The sequence below is a fragment of the Limulus polyphemus genome, unplaced genomic scaffold, assembly GCF_000517525.1.
Source record: "Limulus polyphemus unplaced genomic scaffold, Limulus_polyphemus-2.1.2 Scaffold397, whole genome shotgun sequence".
Classification (NCBI taxonomy): domain Eukaryota; kingdom Metazoa; phylum Arthropoda; class Merostomata; order Xiphosura; family Limulidae; genus Limulus; species Limulus polyphemus.
The window spans coordinates 343,245-370,812 of NW_013666007.1; the positions used below are offsets into that span (position 1 = coordinate 343,245).

The window sequence follows — 27,568 nt, forward strand, 5'->3', positions numbered from 1 at the left end:
GTCCTAAGACTGAGCCCTGAATTACTCCACTTGTGACATTAATCCAGTTTGACTGAACTCCATTTGTAACAACCCTCTGCTTTCTTCCATCCAGTCACTCTTCTATCAATTTGCTAACTTATCCTCCACACCTATAGAGCTACTTTTTTTACAAACCTTTTATGTTTATCTCCAGAAAATGATTGTGTTGGAATGTTGTACAATGTTAGAAAACAAACGAAAAGATGTTCTTTTCCACAAGAAAAATATTATGTTGGAGTTTACAGTGTTAAAGAAGACAAAGCGTTCTTGTCCTCAAGAAAAAGATTTTGACTAGTTTCATGTTGACATGATTTATGTTGAACTATCTCATATATTGAAGCAGAACGTAACTCCTCGAAATAAAAGAGGAGGCTGAGAATGAAGAAGCGAGACACATTAATCTATAGACATACACGTGCACAATGTCACGTGATCATTCTCTCCTTGTCAACTTACTAGAATCGACTTTCGCAGTGTTCTTCTGTGCTGATTATTAATAGCTGGCGTCGAAACGTTAAGACAGAGAGCATGAAAAATGTTGTACCGCTAGTTTTGCTAGCTAGGTTTGTGTCGTAACACCAACAGAGGGAAGGTGTTACATATTGCTTTGATACAGCTTGTTTCAAATCAGGTTAGCTGTGTAACTAGTGCACAAGGAAAAGAATATCGACATACTGATGATTTCATGAGGTAAACTGTATTTTGATAGGGAAGTTTTCATTCTTCGGTGTTATTCGTAGTACTACGATATAGTCATACGATAGATTACAAACGTTTATAAGACAATTTTCAATGGATCTTTAAGAAAAGAATACAGATATCAATAAGTTCTTATATCAACAATCGGTTCCCTTCCAAAACGTTTTTAGTAATACTGTATTTGTTTATTGTTTAGCCACATGTAAGATTATTTGCAAAAACGCGTCTGTTTAATTCTAAATGACTACTTTTAGTAATAGCGATTATTGTAAATATTTAGAAACATGACCTTAATAGCAGAAAGACTTTTAACTTATATGTAAGTGTTTGTGTGTGTGTGTGTGTGCGCGCGCGCGCACGCTTCCCCCTTGCATATATATTACTTTATACATATCTGATATTTCCCAGCAATTTTTGAAATCGGTCTTTTGGCATCTTTGGAATGGGTTACGTTTTAATTTTCTTGCCTCTAGCATTGTTGAAAATTGGTTCTGTAGATCCTTGAAAATTGTTCAAATCATTACTTTTTTATTTCTTCCCTAATATTACAGAAAATGAACAAGAATTGTAATAAAAGTATAAATAACTAATGGTTTACTAAAAAAAATAAAATAACTATTAGGCTTCTGATATTCTACCGCGTTTTAATATTACTAATATACGTGTACAACATAGCGAGGAATCGTAACAGTTTACGGTGGTTCAGCATTAAACGTAAGGGCTTATAACACTAAATTTCAGAGCTCGATCCCGGCACAACTTTCACGTTGTGCAGCTTTTCGTCTAAGCAAACAGTCATTCATTATTTAAAACTTAAACTTTTTGGAATCGTATAGAAGGCATAAAGAAGAAGAAAAAAAACATAAAGCGTGAAAAAGTACCATGACGTTAACTTAAGAATAAAGTTTTTAACGATATCATGTTATTGTCTTTTCATCAGGTTATTTTAGTATTCGTATGGTAATTGAAAAATAGAAACTTAATAGTTCATAAGGTATGTTTGTACGAGTGATGGGTAGAGCACAGATAGCCTGTTGTGTAGATTTGTGCTTAACAACAACACAACAGCCATTGTTTAGTAGGTGTGTCCTTGAACTTGCTTTCCCAAAGCCTGATTTGAGTATATTCAGATACAATGGCCATTTGCCCACAACATTGGTTATTTATTGTTCCAAGCTTCTGATTTTCTCTAAGCTCCCGTTGTGGCAGCTTGATGGACAGTAGCCCCATTTCCTTTGTTGTGCTTTATCTATTTGCCATTGTAAGTGATTTTATATGTACACATTGTCACAGTTCTCTACTTCTTTCACCATTATTTCCAATGTGGTACTTGGCTTGGTTGAAGCAAATACTTGAACATGTGGTCACTGAATCACAAAATTTTCTTCTGTTTGTCACTTATGGACAATTTGTTACCTTGCGTCATGTCATTTGCGACACAGCTTCAGTTATATAATCCATAAACTTATGCTGGTACAAGGGGTTTATTGAGAATATTTTATATTAATCTGGCAGAAAGAAGTTTCTAGTCAACTTTGACTATTCTAGGTACAAATTGTAGTGCAGGCGGTAAAAGGTCTTTCCACATTACATTCTAGTCAATATATAGTTGTATTTTTTGCAATTTGACAATTCCTGTATCCCATCATCCGAGCTATATACTGTAGCGTTAAGGACTGTACTTCGTTCATAGTTTGGCCCAGCATGGCCAGGTGGTTAGGGCGCTCGACTCGCAATTTGAGAGTCGCGGGTTTGAATCCCCGTCACACCAAACGTGCTCGCCCTTTCAGCCGTGGGAGCGTTATAATGTGACGGTCAATCCCACTATTCGTTGGTAAAAAGAGTAGCCCAAGAGTTGGCGGTGGATGATGATAACTAGCTGTCTTCCCTTTAGCCTTACACTGTAGCTTTGCGCGAAATTCAAAACAAACAAACAATCGTTGAAAGTTTGTATAAGCAGGCCCAGAAGCAGCTTCTGGTTCTGTGTATTTGAAACTTCTTCAGAAAGTGACTGAAGTTGAATTTTAGTGAATTATGTCTACCTATTTTTGGTTACCAGTAAATGATTTTGTTGCATTTTAACTGATCAGGGACCACCACGCCTTTGTTTCAGATATTTTTTGGCATGGTCATACGTAGGTACATCACTCTATTTAGGTGACTATATATCGCTGGTCAGTCCTCTCAGAGTAACCCATCCAGTTTTTCGTTTCTATGTCGAGAGTTACCGTTTGACGCTGTCTATAAAGTTTTCATAAAATGTTGACAAGTGGCATAAACCACAAGGACCTTCAGTTTGTTTCCTCTCATTCTTGGTTGTCCTGCTGGAGACACAGGAACAGCTATATATGACCACAAGCTATAGGTATGAAATTCCAAATGTTGTGATCCTGCGTCCACAGATGGTTCATCTGTACCTGATCTAAAAGTGTGAATCTTTAAAACCATGACGTAAAAAGAGGACAAAATTCCTATGTGAGATATCATTGATAATTGAGATATAAATTACATTCCCGCTGCTTATAATGTAGTCAAATTTTGCGTGCGTGGCTATTGAAGTTTCGCAAAAATTACGCATACTTTTAGTGTGGAAAATCCATGCCCAACCCAAAAATTACGTAAAAGTTAAAAATATAACTGATGGAAAGATTTACATGTTTTGAATCCTTAATGATTGAGATGATTATCATGAAAGGTAAGTCAATTTGTTTAGATGTATAGTTCTTTACTCATCGCCAATAACCTAAATACTTTATAAATGAATAGATTAGTCTTCTACATGGTCCTTTCGTCACCGAAATTCGCGTGTTAATAAAGAAAATGAATTAACAAAGAAATAAAAGGTAGGTCAGTAAATTCTTTAGATAATACAATAAGCTAAGAACCTAGAGAAGAAAAGATGATTTAAAACTTTATGATTGAATGTCATGAATTATATATGTCTGTCGTATCCCAGCCGGTCTGATTAGCCCTGATATTGGGCGAAAGACCTCTTTGAGACTGGATATGGCAAGTATAAAGCTGTTGATAAATCATAACAGGTTTTTCTTTGCTTTCACATATACGTTCGAAGAATTATTTCCAACCAATTAAAAAGAACTCTGAACTTTCTCTCTCCTTCTCTCTCTCTCTCTCTCTCTCTCTCTATATATATATATATATATATATATATATAACAAAGTTTAGGAAATATATTATTATTTTTCAACTTTTGAAACATTCATCCTATTAACAGTTTTATGATTTTCAATTTCTGCCAAAGGAGTCTTGAGCACATTTTTATGTTAACAACACCATTCCGACAACAGTTATGTGACACCTGTTTGCTTGCAGACAGTAGTACATAGTTCAAAGACTTTTACTGGTCAGTGTTGCCAAATCAGCATATTTCACATTTTACAAGTTGCATTTTATAAAGATTACTTTTATCAAAACTGAGATAAACACAATGGTATGAACTGCCATCAATAAAAATAAGGAGTATGACAGCAATGAGGTTAGACTTTAAGACTTTTTCAGGACATCCTGCTAAAAACCAGTAATTTTCCAGGTTTCCAGTAATAAATATTTTTTTTTTACAAAATTCCAAAATTTTCCAAGATTTTGATGAATTGTGCAAACCATAAATTCTTTTCTCACTAACTGTGATAAAATCTAATAATAAAGAGTCTCTTTAGTAAAATGGTCATTGTGTTAATAATGATTCATGTCATTAAAATTTAATTTTTTTTAATGCTACCAAACCTATCTCTACCTGCATTTTTCTGGATGTTCTTCTCTCTTATTGTGAAATTCCAGTGTAATCTTAGCATCCAAACCAATTCCAAAATAATTGTTCATGACACATTTCTCTTCATATCCTTCCCTACACCATGAAAAGAATAAATATCTATATTATATAAAAAATAATAATAACACAAAGAATATATTTAAACTATGTAATGAACACGTTCCATTGAACTTTATAGTTTTTCATAATGGAAAGTTCTAACAAAAAACCATATAATAAACTGACAATTTCTCCACAACCATAATTTATTCTTTTGCAAAAGCTCTAGATTGGTATGTCGCAGCAGTTTGACGGTTGAACTGAGCAGATGTTTTCCAATTTTTAACTACCACATTATATGTGTCACAGGAGACATAGCTATAGTGATAGTGTTGTCAGATACATTCTCATGTGAATTGACATTGCTAACAATTATGGCAATAAGAAACATAACAAGGAATATTTAAATGTCACTAAACTCTCATGAAGTTATTTCAAATTGATTACTTTATAAATTTAAATATTTACTTTATTGTGTTTATTTTAAATATTTAAATAAAAATAGGGGAATATCCAAGTGTCACTAAACTCTAATGGACCTAGTTCAATCTATTTACTCATTAAATTCAAATGAATATGTTACTGTGTTTATTTTGAAGAGAAATTAAATTCCACTTCAAATAAAAAATAAATTATTACTATTGCATGGCTCTTTATCAAATAAGCTTGAAAACTTACAAATGAAACAACATCTATACACAAATTAAAGGAATGAATTACAATAAAGAAACAAGGACTGGCAACAGATTAAACTCAAGCTGAGAAGAAGACTAAAAACCTTAAGGAAAACCCTAGCAACTCAGAATCTTGTAAAGGTACTGTAAAGTGAAACACTTGGATATTAGAGACATCTAAGCCTCAAAGGGGTAAAATATGTGGAGACCAGGATCAAAGTGGCAATTTTGAGTAGGTCACATAAGAAGAAACCCATAGTGAAAATGTGGTGACATAACCTTGGTTATACTGTCCACTTGAGATGTCTGAATTCAGAAAACTTCATGCTTCACCTAAGGCTAGCCAGCCATAAACACATGCTAGCTCCTTGACACAGTTATAATCCATACTAGTAGGTGGGCTAGATTCCCCAATGCTTTCCACGATAGTTTTGCCACAGCAACTGTCACCAATGCTTCTTTCCAAATGAAGCTTTGAACAAGTATATTATAATTAATGGAATTACCTCTATCTTTTTTAATGAGACAAGCAGAACATTCATTTGTGCTCAAATGTTCAGCAGCTGCAGATGGAATGAAGGTAAAATACTGCTTTTGTAACTTTGACTCCAGAAGACTAAAAGATCCCAGGTTTGGTTTGGCCAGTGACCTAGGTACTTACAATAGTCACCTTATGTTGAAAGGTTTGATGGTCATCCCAGCTCATTCAAGGCTGGGTAGTGCTTAGTCTCTGCCAAAAAAAGATATATGAGTTAGGTGGAGACTATTGGTCATTCTTGGCAAATCCTTAGACTGTTCTGATGAACCATGATCAACTACACATGAACAGAGATTCAAGCATTGGGCTCTTGGAGATAGGCCTACCGTGAAAAATAACAGCAAGTTTAGCCTGTGCAAAGGTAAATCTTTATTATTGTTGAAAAATTATGCAATACCAACCATACTGGGCCTAAGAACAGTGGACTGCACAAGTGCATGTTAAGGAGTGATTCACAGTACTTCCAAGTGCACAAGTAGTGTGCATTGGTATACAATGAAATTAGTCTAATATGTTATCAACACCTAAAGAAGTGATGGAACCAACACATGAAATACAGGTTTCTTTTCCAGAAAGCAGGCTGCATCTTCTCAATCAGCTATATATGTCTAGGTAGTGACACAATTCCATTCTGGTCTTTAATTCCAGATACTTGGCTATTCAACTTTCCACAGGAATTGTCATCAACATAGGGGAATGAAGCAAAAGTAGCCAGAATTAGCTATGGTTGTTTTTGTCAACTTTATCCAAAAACAAATGCTCAGTTGTCAAAACATCCAAGATATCTTATTGATGACTGTGTGAGCAATCTGGATTCAACACAACAAAAGGAACTTAAGGAGACCAGATGGCTATTTGGGTCATTAAACTGCTACTACACAGATAAAGATGACCTGCCTTTGATAAAACAGCTGCTACACAAGACTTGGAGCACTAAAGATATATCTGGTGTTGAGATATAACAGATATTAAATGATGGAACCATAGACTTCAGAAAGTGCTTAATCATTTCCTGTAGTAATTATCAAAAAGGAAGGTAAGATTCAGTGATTTTAAATGGGTAAACATGGTGAACCATACTGATGATGTTCCACTCCCACAAACAAATAAATGTCTGGATACACAGGAAGACACCCAGTTGCTTCCAAGTACTTGCAAGTCAAGATAAAGAAAGGATGCCCAAAATTGTTTTCAGCCCTTGAAATGGTTTGTATAAATTCTGCTCATGCCATTCAGAATATATAATGCAAATATCACTGTTGAGCAGTTAATGAGGCTTACACTGCAAGGACTGCAATGGAATAGATGCCTGATCTATGTTGACAACTTCTTGGTGTTTGTTCACATTCCAGACCACTGTAGAAGACCTGAACATCACACTTCAGTGATAAAGAAAAGCAGATTTGAAATTGAAACAAATGTTCACCTATGAATAACAAGTGGAATTCCTATGACACATTGTAAGAAGGGACAATGTCATGAAGGATCCTACAAAGATCACAGAGATCAAATATTGGCCCAACCCATGACTAAATAAGAGATCCACAGTCCTATATCTTACATCATATCATGCACGACTTGTGACCAAATTCTCCAAGACTGCTGCACTGTTATCTGATCTGACTAAAAAGCCAAGATGCACTTTAGGTGGAATGAAAACTGTGACTATGCATTTCAGTCATTGAAGTGTGTTTTAATAGTAGCTCCTGGTTATCATACCCAAGAAAAGATTGTCTAAGTCAGCTGGATACTGATTTAAGCAAAAGTGAAATTAGATCAGTATTGTCACATGTGTAGCGACAGAGTAAGACAGGTAACTGAAGATGCTAACAGATTCTGAATACAAATACTGCAAAATAACAAGAACAAATAACTGATTATAGTTGTAATATTTGTCAAACATTGCCAACACCATTTGTATTGTATGAAGTTCATTATTCAACTGGACAACTTGTCATTGAAATGGCATATGAACTTTAAAAATCCATAAGGAATGACTGCAGGTTGGGTCACAATGTCGCAAGAGTACAAATTTGTTGTACATCACTGACAAAGTCCACACAAAGGAAATGTTTGATTTATCAACTGACAGTAGTTTTGTTACAGTAATAGCTAAGTTTGGAACTTCTTATAAGCTAATACAGCTACCCACACACAAAAACTTCATTACTTAAATTTATCACACTTTTTTCCCAGTATAATGTTACCTATGTGAGCTAAGTTCTTAGACCAATTTTAATCTTTTAGTTTCTCAACTCTGCCTTCCTTTTTTTTTTCTAGCTAAATCATTTTCAGTTAAAAAGTTATTCAAAATTAAGACTTTAAAAGAAATCAAGTGCTTTAGATGTGAATGTAACTTTCCACAAAACTTTAGCTTTGCCCTTTATTTTTTCACCTAATGACATCTGACCCTTAGGAGGTCAGTTTCAGTTTTGTAATTGATATTAATTTTTGATCAAAGCAAACAACATTAATTTTTCCAAAATGACTGTTCCAGCATAATTTCAGTTATTCACCTTTTTAGAAAAATATATATTTTTTATCACTAAACTGACTTGCATCAACATTTTCCAACCTAACAAATTTTCTTGGCATATAGGTAATTTAAATGTTAACAGTCCAACCTGAAGACAACAAAATAGCACATGAAAGCCTTTTCGAAAAGTTATTATTATCGAATATTTAAGATTATGATGTAATAAAATAATAATAGTAACATTTTTACTCAATAAAAAGTAAAATGTGTAATCCCATCTATAAGAAGAACTACTAACAATGAACCTAAACCTACTTAAAACAACGTGACAACTGTTAAAATGACATTTCTATTCAAAATTAAAGTAACTATCTGATAATTTACTTAAATTATTTTTTCATTAATTTAAAGAGTTATTCAAAATGAAATGAACTATTTAAAGACTGTTCTGATTAGAACAGCTTTTCAAAGGGTGCATGGATACATTGGTATTTAATGACATTTAAAAAAAATTATTGTTAAATTATATACTTAACTGTGTGTATATAAACATTCATAACTAAAAGTGAAAACTACTTCTGTCAGTAATGTTTCTGGTTAATATTTATCCTTACATTCTTATTTAAAACCACATGCCAGATTTCTAATTACAAAAGAATAACTAGTTAAAACTGTACACTTGAATACTATTTGTAAGAACATTCATAAACAGCAATAACTACAGAAATGTTCATATTTAAAAGTTTTCATTACACCAGAAAGCAGAGATCCTAGTTACTACATTACAACTTAGAGTAACATTTTTAGTGAAAAGCCAAACTCTGCTGAGCCATCTTACAGTGGAATATCAGTTAATAAAGTAAGCTGAACTACTACATTACAGTAGCACTTCTAATTAAAACCATACCATGCTGAAAATTAACATATTCCTTACCTGAAAATGTATTTCCAATAGATAATTCCATCCATACAGAGTTTAGCAATCTTCCTTGCACATTTGTCATAGGGATTTGCATGCCACTAGGCTTGAGGCAACTCCCACCTAATTTGCTTCATTCTTTGATGAGGCAAGTAAAATAAAGGTACACCAGAAGTGGGGAGGATGGGTGGAAATGTATGTGGAGGTATCTATCAGAAATACAGGTAAAGAAAATGTTAACTTCTGACACGATAACTCCCTCCACACACAGTTTAGCTAGAAACCCACACTAAACTGGTGACTGGACTGGTGCAAATGTTACCTAGAGGAGATACCTTCAGAAAGACCTCAAAAGAAGCCCATGGAATGTTACACCTGATGGCAAGATATACTTTTCACCTGTAAGAGTGAAGGAAGAGGCAAAGAAGCCAATGCAAACATAATCGTCCGAGTACTTTCACACAAGCAGTCAGACAGTCAACATGCGTAGTGTGGTTAGGGTGCATTCAGACAGTATCTTGGTTTCACAGTGTGTGTGTGTGTGCTTGCCTCAACTCTACAGGAGTTACTCCAGCTGCAGGAAGAAAGCATAATAGTGATGCAGTATTGGTCCACATAAGATATGTGCACACCTCAGTTCCATTGAGCAGACTTCAGCTGCAGGAGAGGGGCACAAGTGAGGTACATGTACATATGTACATAAGGGGTGACCTGCACTACACTGACAGTGTCACCACTGCCCCACCTGTAACCAAACTGGTACTCCTTTGTTTTGCCTCAGTGAGTCCAACTGGTGAAGGTTTTTCATGATTCACCACCCTACTGGCTAGAAACTGGTAAGTGGCAAGGATCTCCTGTGCTCCACTTGACAAAAGGGTCTTGTGGAACACCCCATCTCTCAGTGGGTACAGGTAGAGCCAGGGCTGATGGTATGAGTGCTTTCTGTTATCCTGGCTCGATGCAAATTTTGAGTAAATATACCCTGGGAGACAACCCCATCCAACTGGTGAAATAAAAAAGGGGCTCTGAAAGAGAAATATTAGCTATACTTTTCAAAGACGGTGGAGAGATTGAAGAATGGTAACCTATGGAAGCCAGAAACCATCAGGAGATAAAACAGCCAGAAGGAATACAACCTGAGAAGCTTGCTCCAGAGCTGGTGAAGAGGGGATATATTGGGAATAAAAAGATGACAAATCAAATGCAAAGATATGTGAAATAGTCTGCTAGCATTTACATCCTGAGGTCCTAAGAAAAAGAGGAGTCCCAAGGTAGGGACACATGAAGATGGGAACCCAGAAAGGGAGAGAGCCATGAAAAGGCAAACTGAACAGTCCAACAGAACACAGGAACCACCGATCTGAGTTAGAACAGCCCAATAAATGAGAGGCAGAAAGAAAGGAGATAGGAGAGAAGTGTAACCAACCTTCTGAGAGGTTGAAGTCTAAGGAAGAAAAGATTGATCCAAGGAAAAGAGTATATAAGCCCAGTGGAAGAAAGTGTGAGAGACATCTATATAATAGATATCTGAACAACAGTAATAACAAGTTAGAAGAAGGAGAAAAAAACAAATGAGGAAAGAAAGATAGTACAAAAGGTAGGAAAAGAACAGCTTGAATGGGGGAAAGCACAAAATTCTTTAAAACTTCATTAATGTCTCAGTTAGGCATGGAAACTGGGGGGTGAGGAGGACAGAGGAGTGGAAGAGAGTGGAGAGGACAGGGGAAGAGACATCTTGTAGTACTGGGAAAAGAGAAATGCCATGGACAATTAGTAAAGGCAGAAACTGACAAGCCATTAATGAATAGTCAGATAAAAAAAAGGCAAAAAGGTGGTTTACAGTATGATGGCCAGAAAAAAAAGAGTGGTAGAAGGACTAATGACAAAAGACCTGCCAAACAGGTAAATTATATGCATGAGGATGGAGGGAAAATATCCCTCAGTAAAAAAGGATGTGTGAAGGTAAAGCAAGAGAGAGAGATGGGATATCAGGTAGAGGAAGAGGAGTGGTCTGAATGTCAAGCAGACTAATGCTAAGCTGGTTAAAGAGGATCCAACAATAGGACCCAAGAAGGAGAAAAGTGTGACAAGCCAAGGACCAGAGGGACAAGACAAATAGGAGAATAGACATATAGAAAGGGGTGAGGCTAGATCAGGTTGAGAAAATCAACAACCAAAGCCAAAGGATGAAGAAGCCCGGAGTAGAGAATGGTGGCAAATGCATTCAAGAAGTGCATGTTCAACCAAAAGTAAACCCCACAGAAGACTTGGAGGTATAGAAACCATTCTGTGGATAGAAGGCAGACTGGCACAGAGAGGCAGATTGTTACCAAAATTTAAGCTTCTGGCAAAAAAAAGAGACAAGAAGATTAACCTGATTTGAATGAGCAAAAGAAGTGTATATCTAACACCCAAAAGCAAAAGGTCCTGGAATAGGTGTCTCATGGATGGTTGGTGCAAGAAATGACTATGGAATAGAAAGGATAGAACATTACCAGGTAATCCATCAGTAGAGGCAGGAATGGGAACATACCTGAAAAATAGAAGAAAGGTCAAGCTTCCTGATGTTAAGTGAAAGCTTCTCTAATATCCAAACAATAAAAGTCCTTTCCAAAATTTAGAAATGTGCCACAAACAGATGGGGGAAGTATCGAAAAAGGTAGAGATCTAATTTAAGAGATGGTAATGGAACTCAGGAAGTAGTAATGGCACTGTTCAGTCACCATGACAATTCCTCAAGAAGAGGTTCACAAAAGAAGACAATGGACACTAAGAAAGAAAACCTTGGGTCCACTAAGGAAGCTAGAGTCCCCAAAAGAAAAAGAACCTCCCATGCAGGAAGAGAATGAGAAGTGTAAAACCTGGTGATCAGATATGGTTGAAATAAGAGAGGAAGAAATCAACCAAAAGAACTAAACATTTAATGGGCATGACAAAAGACTTAAATCTCAGTATATGTTCTCTCCAAAACTGAGATACCACCATAAAAGAAAGAACGTGGGAAAACATCCAAGAATAGGCAAAGAGAAGTAAATAGTAAAAAAAAGGAATGACAGCACCAGGCTGTGAATGTAGCAAAAGTAGGCCCTCATGAGTTCCAACAGCAGGAGAACAAAAACATAGAGGGACAGAGTAGAAGAAGTGGAACAGACCAAACAGAAAAGGGAATAAACATCTGCAGAAGCCCAGCTGAAGCACAATGAAATGCCTCAGAGAAAAGGAGGGGTCAGGAGAAGAAATACAGGAGGGTAGAAAGAAAAAAGATGAAAATGTAGAACCTGAAAGTGAAGTAGAAGATAAGGGACTTGATCCCCAAGCTGGCCAAGCAGATACCAGCAACACAGAATCAAGAAAGGGAAAAGAAGAAAGTCCACAAATCAGGACCAAGGTAATCATGAACGTGAGGGGGACGAATTATATGGACCTGAGAAAGGAACTATTACAGAAGGACACACTATAAATTCTAATAACAAGCAAAAAGAAAAGATAAACTCAAAGAATCATGAATCAGCTGGCAAAAAAATGAGAAAAAATACAAAACATGGGCAAAAGACAAGAAGAGAAACATACCTGACAAAGAAATCCTGAAAGAGACTAAAAGGTTAAGGTCATTTCACAAATGGTAAGATAACACCCAAAGCCAACTAGGTGAAAGTCATAGATCAACAGATCACTCCCAAATGGTGGAATGGGAGTAGGAGGCCCATTAAACATGTGATAATCCACCACACATTGAACAATAGCTGCAACAATTCTGACAGTTAACAAGCCTCCAAACATCACAGCAGAAATAACAATTGAGTGGGAATAAAGTCATTCATTCAGGACTAAGTCATTTGAGATTTATGAAAAAGAAATAAAGCTTCTGAAACAAAAGCCAAAGATAACAAAATTCAAAGTTTCATTAACAACGCAAATCTCAAAAAACTGAGCTCACACGAGAAAACACATATAATCAACACAATGCTGAAGAGAAAAATTAAATTACCATGATTGCAAGTACATAGGGGAAGCTATTGCACATGTAGGGCTTTTGTTGCCATGCAGCTGCACAATTCACGTTAATTCATAAGAAATTAGGTGGGAAGTGCCTCTCTATAGCAGTTGCATGAGAAAGATAGCTAAACTGTGTGAGCAGGTGAGTTATTGTCTCAGAATACTACTTTACAGTAGCATTATAGTTAAAAACCATACCATGCTGAACCAACTTTAATAATGGGACATTTCAGTTAATCAAGTATGCTGAATTTCTACTTTACAGTACAATTTATAGTTAAAAACCATACCATGCTGAACCAACTTTAATATTGTGATGTTTCACTTAACTCTATTCTTACAGTGACCCTTTTCTGTGCACATCACAAGATTTTATTTAGTTACATTTATAACGTAATTAAGCTATCTTATGATCAATTTTATTCAACGAAATTAGCATTAAAATTTACATTATAGATCAAAGTTTATATTATCTAAGTTTTAATTCCTTTATTTCAAAAGAAACCTTAAACAAAATTCTTAAAGTTCTGTTTTATTCTCTCTTGATCTGTAAGTTCACAAAATGTTAAATTTGTGTCTTTGTTGTTTGAACAGTTCTTGACTCACACTAACCTTCCATATACAGAAAGGGTCTAAGTTAATTGCTCTGTTTACAGATTCACCTTTCAAGTTCCATAGTGAGCGTTTGGAGAAAGAGAACTAAATTTCTCTGAACTCTTGACAGGTGCCACACCCACTTTCTACACATAGAGTTGATTTCTAAATTGAGCTAGATGTTTATAACCAATGGAAAGAGTGCCTTTTGAAGTATGTCCTCTTAACTGTTATTTTAAAATTGGCACGAAGAATTCCATAGTCAACTACTCAAACTGCTCTTAGCATTATTTCTCACCTAGAAATACATTAGGTAGAGAGACAATTGCATTATATTTAGGTTTTAGTTTTATATTTTACTTAATTATGTGTTTTCATGTTTTAGTATGCATATTTGAATGGTTTAATTATTTTTATATATATATAAGCCAATGCCTGCTTGGTTCACAAGGGATAGTGTAATATGTGAATTGCACCACATTCTGCCAAGGGCTAAAGTTTCTCTGCCCACTATAAGTTAATATTGGCCGGGGACACCCATTGACGTGTGTTGCTATAAATAGCAGCACAAAAGCCCGGGAAAAAATAAGAAATTGTTAAAATAAATTATATGTGAAAATGTAGACAAGCAAAAATGGAAGATGTTTTAAGATTATTTTATGAAATATTAAAAGGTATGTACATTTTCCTGTGTCTTAATTTTAAACATTTCAATGTAATGTACTGTAGACTATATAGTATAAGCTGAAGATTATAGTTAGTAATATCATAAAGAAAGTGAAAAATATATATATTTAATGTAAATTAAAAACTTTTGATATTCACTTTGTAGGTTTTAGGGTTTATTGCAAATGAAACTTGAAACGTATAAGATGGAAAAAAGTATTTTTTTTATACTGATGTCGTTGTGTTGGTGACAAGAGAGGCTACTTGGGTACACTCCCATAAAGTTGGAGTTAATAAAGTATGCTCAACTACTTACAACTTTACAGTAACGTTTCGTAAAAAACATACCATGCTGAATCAACTTACAGTGACATTTCTTCAATGTCCATTAATGGTGATGCTGCAGCACACAGAGCATCTGCATTGGCAAGAAGAACCTTTCCTATTAAGCTGTCTTTATTCAGATTAGGCCACATGGGAAGTGAAGTCAAAGGGTTTATAATAGGAAATTCTCTATTTTCTACTGGAACTGTTTCTGGGGAGCGACTCTTCTCTCGAACAACTGAGGGAAGTAGAGGAAGTCCAACACCAACCCCCCAATGCATGCCAATATTACCAATATGTTTAAAAGTTGAACCACTGCTGATTCTTCGAGATGCTGTAGGAGATGAAGCTCTTTCTGCTAGAAATATTTATAAAATAAAAATATCTTTAGTTCTATGCTCTACACATGCAAATAGATCATTTAAAACATTATATAGCGAATAATTTAAATATATAAAATTATCATATACTTATCATTTTAAATATAATCTTAAGTTTTACTAAATATTAACTTCTCGAATTGTACATGACTTTAAAATACCCATTAGAAGCCAGATGAGTATGAAAGTCATAAATAAAAGCCAAAAAATAAGTATACTTGTAAACTGAACAAATATAACTAGTTTTATAAAAAATGAGAAATGGGATTATACTTTAGTAAAACTGGAATAAGCTAAACATGTTATAAATGAAACTGCATTTCATGTTCAAATTAATATTTTTTTTCTAAATTATTATTTATTTAAAAATTAAGAAACAGTTTAATACATGAAGGAAAATAAACATGAAAATGTTAATATTTCAAACTGAATATCTTATTAAAACTTGTATTCAAAGCTTTCTTTTTTGTTGTTAAAGATCTCACTTCTTCCAAATGCTTTATTTTTGTTACTAGATTTGTGAAAATAATATTACCTTTGCACTTTCTATATTAATCTTCAGATACATTAAATTGCATTAAGTAATGTGCACATGGTTACAGTTAAACTTTCAAATGCATGTGTACATGCAAGAAAACGACTGCAAAAATAAAACATTTTTACAAAGTTTCAAAGCCACCTGCTGACTAAAAGTGTGAATATTTACTTTGAAAACAAATATGCTTGTGTCAGTGATTGATGAATATATATTCTATTGTTCCAACAATTAAACACTTGTGTCTTCCCTATATATATATTCATCCAATACTTATCACACATAAATCAATGAGAGTTGTATACCTCATTCTTTTTGAAATATAAATCTCTGGAATAATTAAGGTAAAAGAAGCATCATAAAGATTTTTAAAATGACCAAATACTAAGCAAAAAACCATACATTAATTGTACAAGATAAAAAGCATTTTATTTTTCTATTAACTTACTATGTTCATTCCAAATGCTGGTTTTATAAGATATGATTATAAATACCACTTAAATTTTATTTTAATACTAACCTTCTATCCGGATCTCTGGAGTCATAAAATCATCATCTTTTTCTTCACATTCTGTGTCAGTGGGTAGAGGAGAAATGGAAAGAGGACTTATTCCTCTCAGGGGGATTGAGAGTTCTCCTGTAGAAGGAGAAGGTGAGTGAGCCTGCTGTGAAGTAGGGGAAGGGCAGAGAGATTGTAAAGGAGAAGGAGTAAGGAGATCAAAGGAGCGAGGTGAAGGACAGGGTGAGCTGTCAGCACTGATACCTCCCTCAATGGTTGGTAAGGTAACCTGTAAGGTATTTTTCAAAGCTGCCCCAACACTTTGCCCCATGGATGAGCCCCATGGATTCCAGCATGGGGATGAAGACAATTGTGATGAAGATGTATCATCTGAGTGGAATGTAGTGGTGAACACAGGAATGTCCCATTTCCCCTGAGGTTCCACTGTTTCTTCTACATTTGAGTCTGCATGTATATCACTTGTGCTTCCTTCAATAACAGGGGACTTTCGCTCTTCAGTCTGGGCATTCTGCTCATCAACAGCTTTTGGTGAACACAAGAACATTTGCTTAATGACTATTCTGTTTAACAAAAGTTTAAAGTTTACCTCACACCATAACATATCTACCTGCACACTAATTTTCTCACTGTTTCAGGTAGAACTGAAAAACACATCAATTACATAAGAATTCTGCTTATAAAGAGTTATATGTCAAAAAAGCTATTATGTGTAATTTCTTTTTTCACTATTACTTTTCAAATATTTTTATATCAAACATAACAATAAATGGTTACTATTCCACTAATCATAGGGCTAAACCTTTATAACAAATTATTGAAAACACCATAAGTTTAAAGATCAAACTTAGCATCATTTCTTACATTGTCTATGATAAAAAAGAACTGATGTTTATTGTTTCACTAAGTAATAAATACAATACTTAGTGATTTCAATGAATCATAAAGATTGATCAGTACTTAAACTATTAAATAAAATGAAAATAAGATATTTCAAAATCTGGTTTCTATGAAAAAATTTTATGTTCATTAAGCAATCTTTTAATCTTAACTAAACATTTTCTTTGAATAACAAGCTATTTTTTTTATTTTCTGTAATTTTTAATAGGATATCTAATATTTTGGTATATTCCCTAGATTAAAACAGGGAAGTCATAAGATTCTAAAAGTAACAAACCTTTTTCTGTGTGTTCAATTATCTGTCTGACAGCTTTCTTTAAGCTATTGGCTCTAGACATCAAAGCTTCTCGTTGAATAAACACAGTCTATATTGGTGAACAAAATAATAATTAACTAATGCATTAAAGTATTTTAATTGGCATACAGCAACCACAAAAAGTGAGAACTTGTATATTTGGAAGTGCAAAATACTTCATTACCATTTTTATGAGACAAACTTCTAAATCTACAAATTTTCACACTTGTACGTAGGAAAAGTTTATTTCATAGCTTTAAATCTGAAAACAATAGTTAGCTCTATGGCTGGTTTGAGAAATTTTCATAATTTTTAACATAATTGTCTTTGCTTAGAGTTGGTCTTTGATAATAACCTCTGTTATTAACAGGGTTGAATTAGTATGAGAAAAATTTTACTTGGTATTATACTGGTAGTGACTCAGAATGTATTGTATTTTTTCCAACTTTTCTCTTTATTTAAAGCATTGTTGACCATAAAAGATTGAAATGCTTATCTTTATATTACAAAAAAGCTACTTAATTGGCAATGTAAATTTAATGAGTTGGGTCTCAGGTGCAAATGGGTGCCTTTGTAACAAGTAAATGGAATGTTTATTTCTTTCTGTCTCAATTAGTAATAATAATATGGATGTTTGAAATAAATACTGATTGGCGTATGACTAACTGCTAAGCTAAATGGCCTATGAATGAGCATTACTTGCTCAGGTGACCTTGACATACAGTTGTCTGGCAACTTGGCAAAGAAAAAAAAAAGTCCAATCACTAGTTGAATTTAAAATTTTACATGAATACATGAAAATGGGGGCCCACAAAATGTTAATCCAGTCCTGGCACAAACAGAAATTTCTGAGATTTTATATAAACCAAAAACAAATGTAAGAGAGGCACACTTATTTACATATCACTGACTAAAAATGAAGAAATAAAACATCTGTTAATGTTGAAGTGCATACTAACCTTAACATTTACAATTCTTTGGGATATTAAAAAAAAAAATATTCTGTGAATGAACGGGTGTTTTTCCTTATAAATTAAGAATTTGTATCCGGTGGTGTAAGGAAACCCTGCTATGCTAACCTGTTATGACAGCAAGAAAAAAGTGAGCTAGGTTTTAATTTCTGTAATAATAACTCATTTTTTTATGAACAATTATCATCCAATGACCTGTTGTCACTGTTTATCAAATTAAGCATTACATTCAGTAACTATTTGCAGGGACAGTGGTATGCAATAGTTCTTTATAAAACCAGGAAAATTATGAAATCTGCTTTACTATATTTCATAATGGAAGTTGTATAATTTTCAGAGACAATTATTTGTTTGGAATTCTAACTTACCTTTTTCTTTTTGGTATGAGCACTTTTTTCTCCTTTCTCTGTTACCTCTCTCTCTCCTTTTTCAACTTCTTCCTCACGTGAAACAGTTACATCACTCATTACTTCCTTTGGAGATGAAGGGGGTGAAGAAGAAGCTATTGACTCTTCATCAAGAGTCTTTAGTAAGGAATCTAACTTTTCATTCAAAACAGCACACTATGAAATAAATATAATTTCTTACCATTATAAAAACATTAAAATGGAAACACACCTTCTTTAATATTATTAACACAACAGACTAGAACATTTATACAAATATGGATTAATACCACAGCAAACCACACAATTAATATCATTTCTATTAAAACAGAAAGAGTTTGATCACATATACAGAATCTTCGATACGAGTCTAGGACATTTCATTATGAAGAGCTTGTGACATAGACTTTTTGTTATGAAAAACACTTTCTTATGGCATCCAAGTTACCATCACATCATTAAGAAAGGTTTTGTTACACGTGTTTTTCATTGATTGGCGAATTTTGTTACGAGATTCACCACTACCTAATCCAAGTACCGGAGGACACCACCTCAATTCTCTCTTGCAAAAATTATACATAAATCACGTTTGCAAATGTTCAAGTTATTAAAGGTGTTTGGAATTCAAACCAAAGTAAGTTAAATTACAATAAACATTTTTGTAGACCTAAATTGTTTTCACTGTAATTTATATTTTATGTAACACTGTTCATGATACCCCCTGTAAAAGATCATAATACAGATTTAGACACCCTCTCACCCCCATAGTGTTATGTAATTTTTGAATGGTCCCCAACTGATTGTACAATTTATGATCTATTATTATTTTCTATCATTGTCACCAATCAATTTTATATTTAAAAAACTGCCATGTTACAAAAATGAGGTAACAAGAATGCACCCATCACAAGTTATCCTAGTAACAATGTGGTGGTAACAAGAATGCACCCATCACAAGTTATCCTAGTAACAATGTGGCGGTAACAAGAATGCACCCATCACAAGTTATCCTAGTAACAATGTGGCGGTAACAAGAATGTCCAGTAACTAAATGTTCGGATCCTCTTCAATACTATTATAAACTAATATATATGTCCATTTCCCATATAACAATTATGATTTTGAAAATAATTTTTAAAGTTTCTATCTAATTAAAAACGACAAGAATGAGAACAGCTTCACAAATACTTAACTCATTCTTTATTAATACATTTTGAAAACTTAATTTCATATATTATTTGGTACCTAAGAATAACTCTTTAGCCAGATTTTAAATAATTCAATGCCTATAGCATTTCTATGCTTACGGTAATAATTCAAAAAGTTTTTCTGTCATTTAATAATATCATGGTTTAAAATCATTTTTCCAATTATCTAATCTACAGGCTTTGTAATGTTTTCCAAGATCACATTCTTACCTTTTGAGTAATGGAATCATCAACATGTGACCCTTCCTGTGCGTAAGCAATTCCCACTTTAGCAATAAAATCTTTCACAGTTTCACATAATACCCTAGAAAAGTGATGATAAATACCATATATTAACTATGAAGCATTTCATAGCTGTAAACAACATTCAACATAAAAACCATCAACCACCCAACTTTTAATAACTGCATTAAATTGTTTAGTGCTTCTCACAATAACGTGAATGAATAAAAACAATTAAATGTCCTCATTTTTTATATGCATTAAACTATTAATTTGTCTCCCATCAACTATTAAGTAAAACACTTTTTATTGGTTAAATTGACTTTAAGTTTGTCAAACAATATCTTGGAAGAAATAGCCCAACAAAAATACCCTTTTTTAATAGGTGTGTTAATTTTTAAACTGTTTCATTTATTATCATTAACATAAGCAGCAACTTACTTTGCTGAAGAAATCACAACGGAATGTTGGTCAGAATGTAAGATCTGGGTAAGATGGGTGACAACAGAGTCTTCCACTGACATAGGATCAAACTAAAATATACCAAAAGACATCACACAGATATTAGCAACAGCAAGGATTATTCATCAACCAATATACTACTGAAGATCAAAGTAGACAATGAACCACACACCAAATAAAATGTGTTTTTAGTCTGCTAACAGTAATAAGACAAGAGAAAAAACTTTTATTCACATTAAAAATAATGGACAAAAAATTGTATTCTGTCTATCTACCTAACTATTTATGCACATTCACTCTGGCATAATGACATTTAGCTATAGCATAGAATGGAGAATTGTTAGAAAGGTAATTTTTCCTTTTTACACTACCACACTAAAAGTCTAGACCTCTAATCTGTAAGATGAACATAATTTTAGTTAAGTATGATGCTCGAAATACTTTTGGAATTATAATTATACTTATAAAGGTTATTTTGAATTATTTGCTTAGTGTGTAATCTTAGGATTAAGTTAAATAAAAAAATAGTCAATTTTGTGAAATATTATAAGAATAAGAGCCAAAAACTGAGGGTACCTAACTTGATTATATGCAATACAATAAAGTTCATTGTATGCTTTAGTTTTCTGACATACTGATTTATATCAAGAAATACTTCTACACAGTTTGTTATACTTGATAGTCTTCAATAACGAATGTTATTCGTTCAATTATTTTTATTCTAATATACATAGTTTACTTTCAACTAGAAGTTATTAATAATCACTGGCAGCAAAAACTAACTGATGACAATTGCTGCTGTAAATATAGGAACTTTTATCTTAAAAACAGCTATAAAGACTACCTCCTATCTTTTCTTAACCAAAGCTATACTGTTCCAACATCTAAATTTTGCCATTAGTTGATGTAAATCATTCTACTGGCATTTTATGCTTTATTTCCTATTTTCATACCTCTACCTATCTAAAGATATTTTATTTCATGACAGATCTATATTTAGTAATTAGGTGTAACAATATGTTGAATACCTACAACTTTCAACCCTGTGATACCTTATTTCATACTGGATTTCTAGACACAATCGTGAAAGAAACATCAAATATCTACCTTTTCTGGATTAATTTTTTTAAATGAGATTCAAATCCAGTCCATTGTGTAACAGAAAATACAAAATCTAGAAACTTAGAAACTGATTTATTGCAGGAGTATTACTTTAGGAGTATTACTGTGTCAAACATATACCAACCTTATAATTTTATCTAACTCCACATAGTGAATGTAGCCAGAAGATGTAGTAACACGTTAAATACTTAAAACTGTTTGACTAATTCCATATAAATCATGCTTTGATATTCTTAAATAAAGAGTTACCTACAGGTAAGCCAAAACCTCAATACCAAAAAAATGTTAAGATTTATACAGCAGCGAGATACTGCTGTTTACAGAATAAATACCAACTCATTCCGGTGTAGAAATTGATGCACAATTTTCTGGAATGATTGAAACAAGATGTTAGTATTACTAATGGTATAATTATTTGGACTATTATTCTCATCTTTATTACGTGTATTATTACTTTCACAACAGTTTGACCAGTGAATTCTCCAACTGTCGTCAGTGTTATATCAGACAATTTTTGTATCTGTCACAACCAGAAAGCTTTCTGTAGAATTACCAGGATTCTAACCCCCGAACCTGTGATCCTGAATATGGGCACTCTAACCACTTGCCTATCAGGAGGACACTTTTGAGATGTTTTGGAAATACCTTAATTTTTTTATCTCTAGTATGTTTTGTCCCAATTTTTTCACAATACTGGCAGCCATATCAAGCTTATGTCTACACCTGGCTTACTAATGGAATTAGTAGTCAATGCTATATGTGCCGCTTCCTTGATCTTCCTTATTTTCCAATGTGGCTCTGTGCCCATGATAGTGACTTCATCCAATGCTGGTCTATGTTCTCTATCAAACCATGCATGTTGTGCTGTGCCTGACTTGTCAATCTTGCCCCGTATGGTTGCCTTCCTATGCTCTTCCAATCTGACAGACAGAGGACAACCTGTTTCTCCTTTGTATGATGTACCACAACTGCATGGAATGTCATATATGCAGTTCTTTGTTTGCTCCTTAGATGTCAGTAGTCTGACTTTGGTGAGTCTTCTTCGGAATGCTGTATTATTTCTGAAGATGATCCTGATGTTGTATCATCCACAGATTCTCTGTATCTTCTCTAACAGGCCTCTGGTGTACGGGAGTGACACAGTTGCTACTGGTTTCTCTTGGGGTTGTGCCTGTTGTTCAGTATGTCCTCTGTGTTTCTGTTCTATGAAACCTTTCAGGTATCCATTTCTCTAGAATGTCTTGTTAACTGGTCCATTTCTTGTTTTCTTATTGTGTTATCAGTGCTGATGCCTTTTGTAATAGTATCTGGATGGTGTGGCTCGAATTTGAGGTAGCAACCAGTGGCTGTTGGTTTATAGTACACAGATGTCTTGAAACCAGTTTCACATCTTTCCATTCGGATGTCTAGAAATGGTAGTACGTTGTTGTTTTCACATTCCATGGTGAACTGGATTGATGCAGTTGGATATAAAAGTTAGATATACAAAAAAATAAAAAGGGTTAAGTACTGGAGCACAAGGAAGAAAACAAAAGATGTATACACATCTACACAGATGAACTTGAAATAATACTATTTATTTGACTAACCTTTCTGAACTGGACTTTACTGTGCAAAGACGAATTGTGTAGTGCTAAATACAAGAATGACTCAAATATCGAGATGCAAACACATACACATCCAATCAGTGAACAAGGAAATGACACTACTCTAATTTCAACCAATCACATACAATATTCCAAAATGACAACTCATTATTCTCTTGGAAAAGTTTGGCTAGCCACAAGTGAAGGTCACCTTCCACTAATTTCTAGTCCAACAATACCATAAAAACACAGAAATAATCCAGACTTAGTGTCCTCTGGAGAAAAATGAAATGAGGCAGACATCAAGTCTTGAAATATCATACAGATTTTAAATATATTATAGAAATAAAGTTATAGGGAAAGCTAGCAGTTATGGTAACCATTGCTATCACAATGCCATTAGATAGCTTAGCTAATAAGATATATACCTCACGACTATGGCACGTAACTACGTGTATTCACTAAGTCAGAAATTTTAATATAACATAACAAATAGTACTTGCCTCTGTAGATGAAACTTTCTTCGTTTCTGGTTCAAGAACTGTTCTTTCATATGTCATAATGCTCCACCTGGTAAGATACAAGTGAAATATATCTTTATTGTTTCAATAATAAAGGAAGTTATTTTTGTAACAAGATGAAGTCTGCATCAAATTTGCTATGCCACATATAAAAGATATGTTTATATATATATATATTCATTATTCCAACATTACAGGTGTACAGTCTTTACGTCAATCAAAAACTGTATGTCTTAAATTACCTAACTTTACACAAAATAACTAATTATTTTTGCCTAACAACACTTAAATAAATTATAATGTAAAGTTAATATTCACTTAAAAAGCCTGTTCTGCTTACCATTTGCTTAAAGCAATTATTTAGGAATATTAACAACAAACATATCTGAATTTTCTATAACCATGAAGCACATGGCATATTAGTTCCATATAAATAACAACACTTAAAATTTTGTATGGACTTGGTTATAAAACAGAAAACAAACAGTAAAATCATACCACACAGCATTTAACCTTTATAATATTGTATTTAGTCTCGAATAACAGGGGTAACAGTTTTACACAATCATCTATACCATGATCTTGGTACAAAACAAGTCAAATTCATATAACTAATAACACTTAATATGTTTGGATAGTATGTAGTACCATACTATTTAGGAAAAATAAAATCATAAAGTGGAATATTTTTTTATTAGTAGTATCAAATTATAAAAACTCTAACCTGTCTAAAAGTCTAGTTGTTGCTAGTTCATATTTTTCTAACTGTTGGGGGAGCTGGGTGTCATCATCACACACTGAACCCCAACCTAAAACACGTGCCAGATCATTTCCTGTTCCCAAAGGTAAAACACCAAGTTGGCACTATTCACAGAAAATAAAACATAAATATGTTCAATGAATTTTAAAAAATAATGTACTTTTCTCACTAATTTCACAATTTTTATTAATATCAGTACTTTCAATTGATATACAAGTAATATTTAAATATATAAGTGTAAGTGAAATTAACAGCAATAAACTTTCAAAGTTCTTTATAAAATTGTGCTCTGATTGAAACCAGTTATTTCTTGAATAAAGATAAAGAACATCTTGAGAAAATGTAATCTGCTAAATTAGTGGAGTTACCACGATTTTGAGTGAAAGATTTAATTACAAGCACATAAAATATGCTTGCTTGCTATTATTTTTTTATTTATGTGTATAACACCAGAACCATTAAGTTAGTTTCAGTCTAAACATAGGTTTGAAACTAGGGGCTTAAAAGCTGGCTAATTGCCTGAGTCTATTTATAAAAATTTTCTATGTAAACCCAAGTTGTCACTTTGTACTGAAACTGTAATTTTTTTTTACTCTTACATAAGGCCACATCCTCTGTACTATTTAAAGTATTGAAAATCTTTATTCAATACAACAGTGTAATGATAAAAAAATCAGTATCTCTATAAGCATTCCAGTTAAATTCAGCTGTAATCTTGAATTCTTGTATCACAATAAACTTCCTATTAGCTTCAACAAAATGTATTTGAGTTGTTTGTCACCATAAACAAAAACAATTGTTACTTGTTTCAAAAAATAAACTAAATGAAACAGAATTTATTTACAATCCAGTGTTTTGATTGTAAAAAGCTAAATGTGCAGTTTTGGGAAGGTAAATGCTATCAAATAATGTAAATTATGTATATGTGTGTGTGTAATCAAGTAATAACACATACAAATTAAAAATTCTATTGAAAAATCAACTTTTCATAAACTTGAATTTTATTCCCTTCTAGCTGATGTTCTTATTAAATGCAGGGGAGGATACAGGCCGAGTGGGAATGACATAGAAGGGTCAGATCCAAATGCCAACCCCCATCTTACTCCCCAGGCTTGGTAACAATCAATCCATTGTTTTCCAGTATAATTTGACACAACACACAAGAGAGGCCTAGAAGCTCCCAGGTGGTAACATGGGAGGAAAGGTTGGGGCAGCTCTGAACATTGGACTTCCTATATCACTCCTCAGGAGGCCTTAAAGGAACATGCCAGGTTTGGTTACAATCAGTTCAGAGGTTTGCCAGTTATAAGAGGAAACATATACATACAGATTTTTGTTAAATAATGATTTATAGATTATTAATATATAAATTAACTCACAGAGCTAGAAATACAGTACTCTGGAACAGTGAATTTACTACGTTATATTTTACCTGATTATGTAGATTTAGCTTATCTATTTCTGTTAACACCCAGCTCACACTTCCATCACCAGCACACACCAACACTCTAAAGGGATGAAATGCTTGGAACATTCGGAGCCTATAAAACCATTAAACAAATTATCTTGATCAAAATTCTATATCTTCTCAAACTTAATACCCTACAGTTCAAAAGCACAACATTTTAGATCATGTGATATTATCAACAATTTCTTTGAATGTCCAAGGAATTTAAGTAGATATATAGCAGGATAACCATGGTAATTTCAAGGAAACAGTAACCTGATCTCTGCAACAACTAGAGATTTCAGGACCTCGTATGCAGAAGGAAAAGTGTAGTGATTTGTAGTGGTGAAATGAAAGAGACAAGACTTAATGAGAAGCTGAAGCAAAAATTGAACCTAAGTTTTTTTGAAGAAAAACAGAAAAATGGCTGATTGTGCAGGTAAAAAGGGCTATTACATTTGATAGATTTAGTTGAAAAGTAGAATAAACTGTATTTGAAGGTTAAAACATGGATGAAAATTCAACATAAGGTCTTGACTCCTTCAGGTAAGAAAAGAATCTGCTCTCTATGAAGACAAAAAAAAGCTACCTGAAAATGCATTCATGATTCCCACTCTCTACATAGCTGACCAATCAGAAAAATTAATCACAAGAATCAGTGACATATGACAGTTGCAAAGCAATCCTCCATACACAAGCTAAAGTAGGACACAATACAAGTATCCAATAGCTTCGTGATCAGACCCACTATAGAAATTAATAACTCATGTTGAATGTAGCACATGACTTTACCCAGATTTAGTAGGTTTTTAGAGCAGAACTTAAGAAAATTTCATCACTCTTTAACTACAAAACATACACACTATAAGAGGGTAAGGTATGTAGTACTTTTACAGAACAAATGCCATGTTATTAATCAAACTAAAATTCAGCCAAATACTCGCATTATAATCTTACATTGATACATAAGACATCGAGTTAATCAACAAATAAAATGCTTACCCAAGTCCTGGTCCTGTATTCATTAGATCAAACACTTGAGCAGGGTTTAGGAGCTGTTTGAAACGTCGCAAGAACTTTACTCCCTGGTTGTCACCTGATTTAGAATTAACAAATACTAAAAGTGGACTACATCCAACTGGCCTTGTAGCTTCCCAAGCATCATCAGTACCAATACTGTGCAAGGCAATAGGAGGAACAACAGAAACATGACAGATTCCTAGTGGACAACGTTTAGGAAATGAAGCTTTGCAGGCTGAGTGGACCTGTTAACAGATACAGTGAAAAACTGGTAAATAATTAAATACTAATTCAGATAACTGCATCTGCAATATATATTACATACAATAACTAGGGGATGAGGCATAAATAAAAAGTAGTTATGGATTAAAATTAATAAAATTAGATAATAATTAAAATAAATACAATTTTTAGGGTAAAGATTTAAACTTCTTGTCTGATTATTGAGATTGCTAAACAGAAAATATTCATAAGATAAATATTAAGGCTTTACTGACTGG

At 33.5% G+C, this 27,568-nt stretch overlaps 1 protein-coding gene across 9 annotated transcripts in view; it reads right to left on the reverse strand.

Moving 5' to 3' along the window:
• The window catches only part of LOC106457958 (diacylglycerol kinase eta-like), a 148,835-nt gene that overhangs the window by 29,335 nt on the left and 91,932 nt on the right, over positions 1–27,568 (reverse strand). For 7 of the 9 annotated variants that reach the window (XM_022384052.1, XM_022384059.1, XM_022384056.1 and 4 more), the window contains 11 exons: positions 27,051–27,313; positions 26,034–26,142; positions 24,566–24,705; positions 23,824–23,890; positions 20,592–20,683; positions 20,139–20,232; positions 18,703–18,897; positions 17,346–17,433; positions 16,172–16,693; positions 14,779–15,094; positions 4,475–4,585 (listed from right to left, as the gene is read on the reverse strand). In XM_022384052.1, the coding sequence (XP_022239760.1) occupies positions 4,475–4,585; positions 14,779–15,094; positions 16,172–16,693; positions 17,346–17,433; positions 18,703–18,897; positions 20,139–20,232; positions 20,592–20,683; positions 23,824–23,890; positions 24,566–24,705; positions 26,034–26,142; positions 27,051–27,313 (1,997 nt within the window). The remainder of the gene's footprint in view (positions 1–4,474; positions 4,586–14,778; positions 15,095–16,171; positions 16,694–17,345; positions 17,434–18,702; positions 18,898–20,138; positions 20,233–20,591; positions 20,684–23,823; positions 23,891–24,565; positions 24,706–26,033; positions 26,143–27,050; positions 27,314–27,568) is intronic. The other 2 variants (XM_022384053.1, XM_022384055.1) reach the window with 2 other exon arrangements.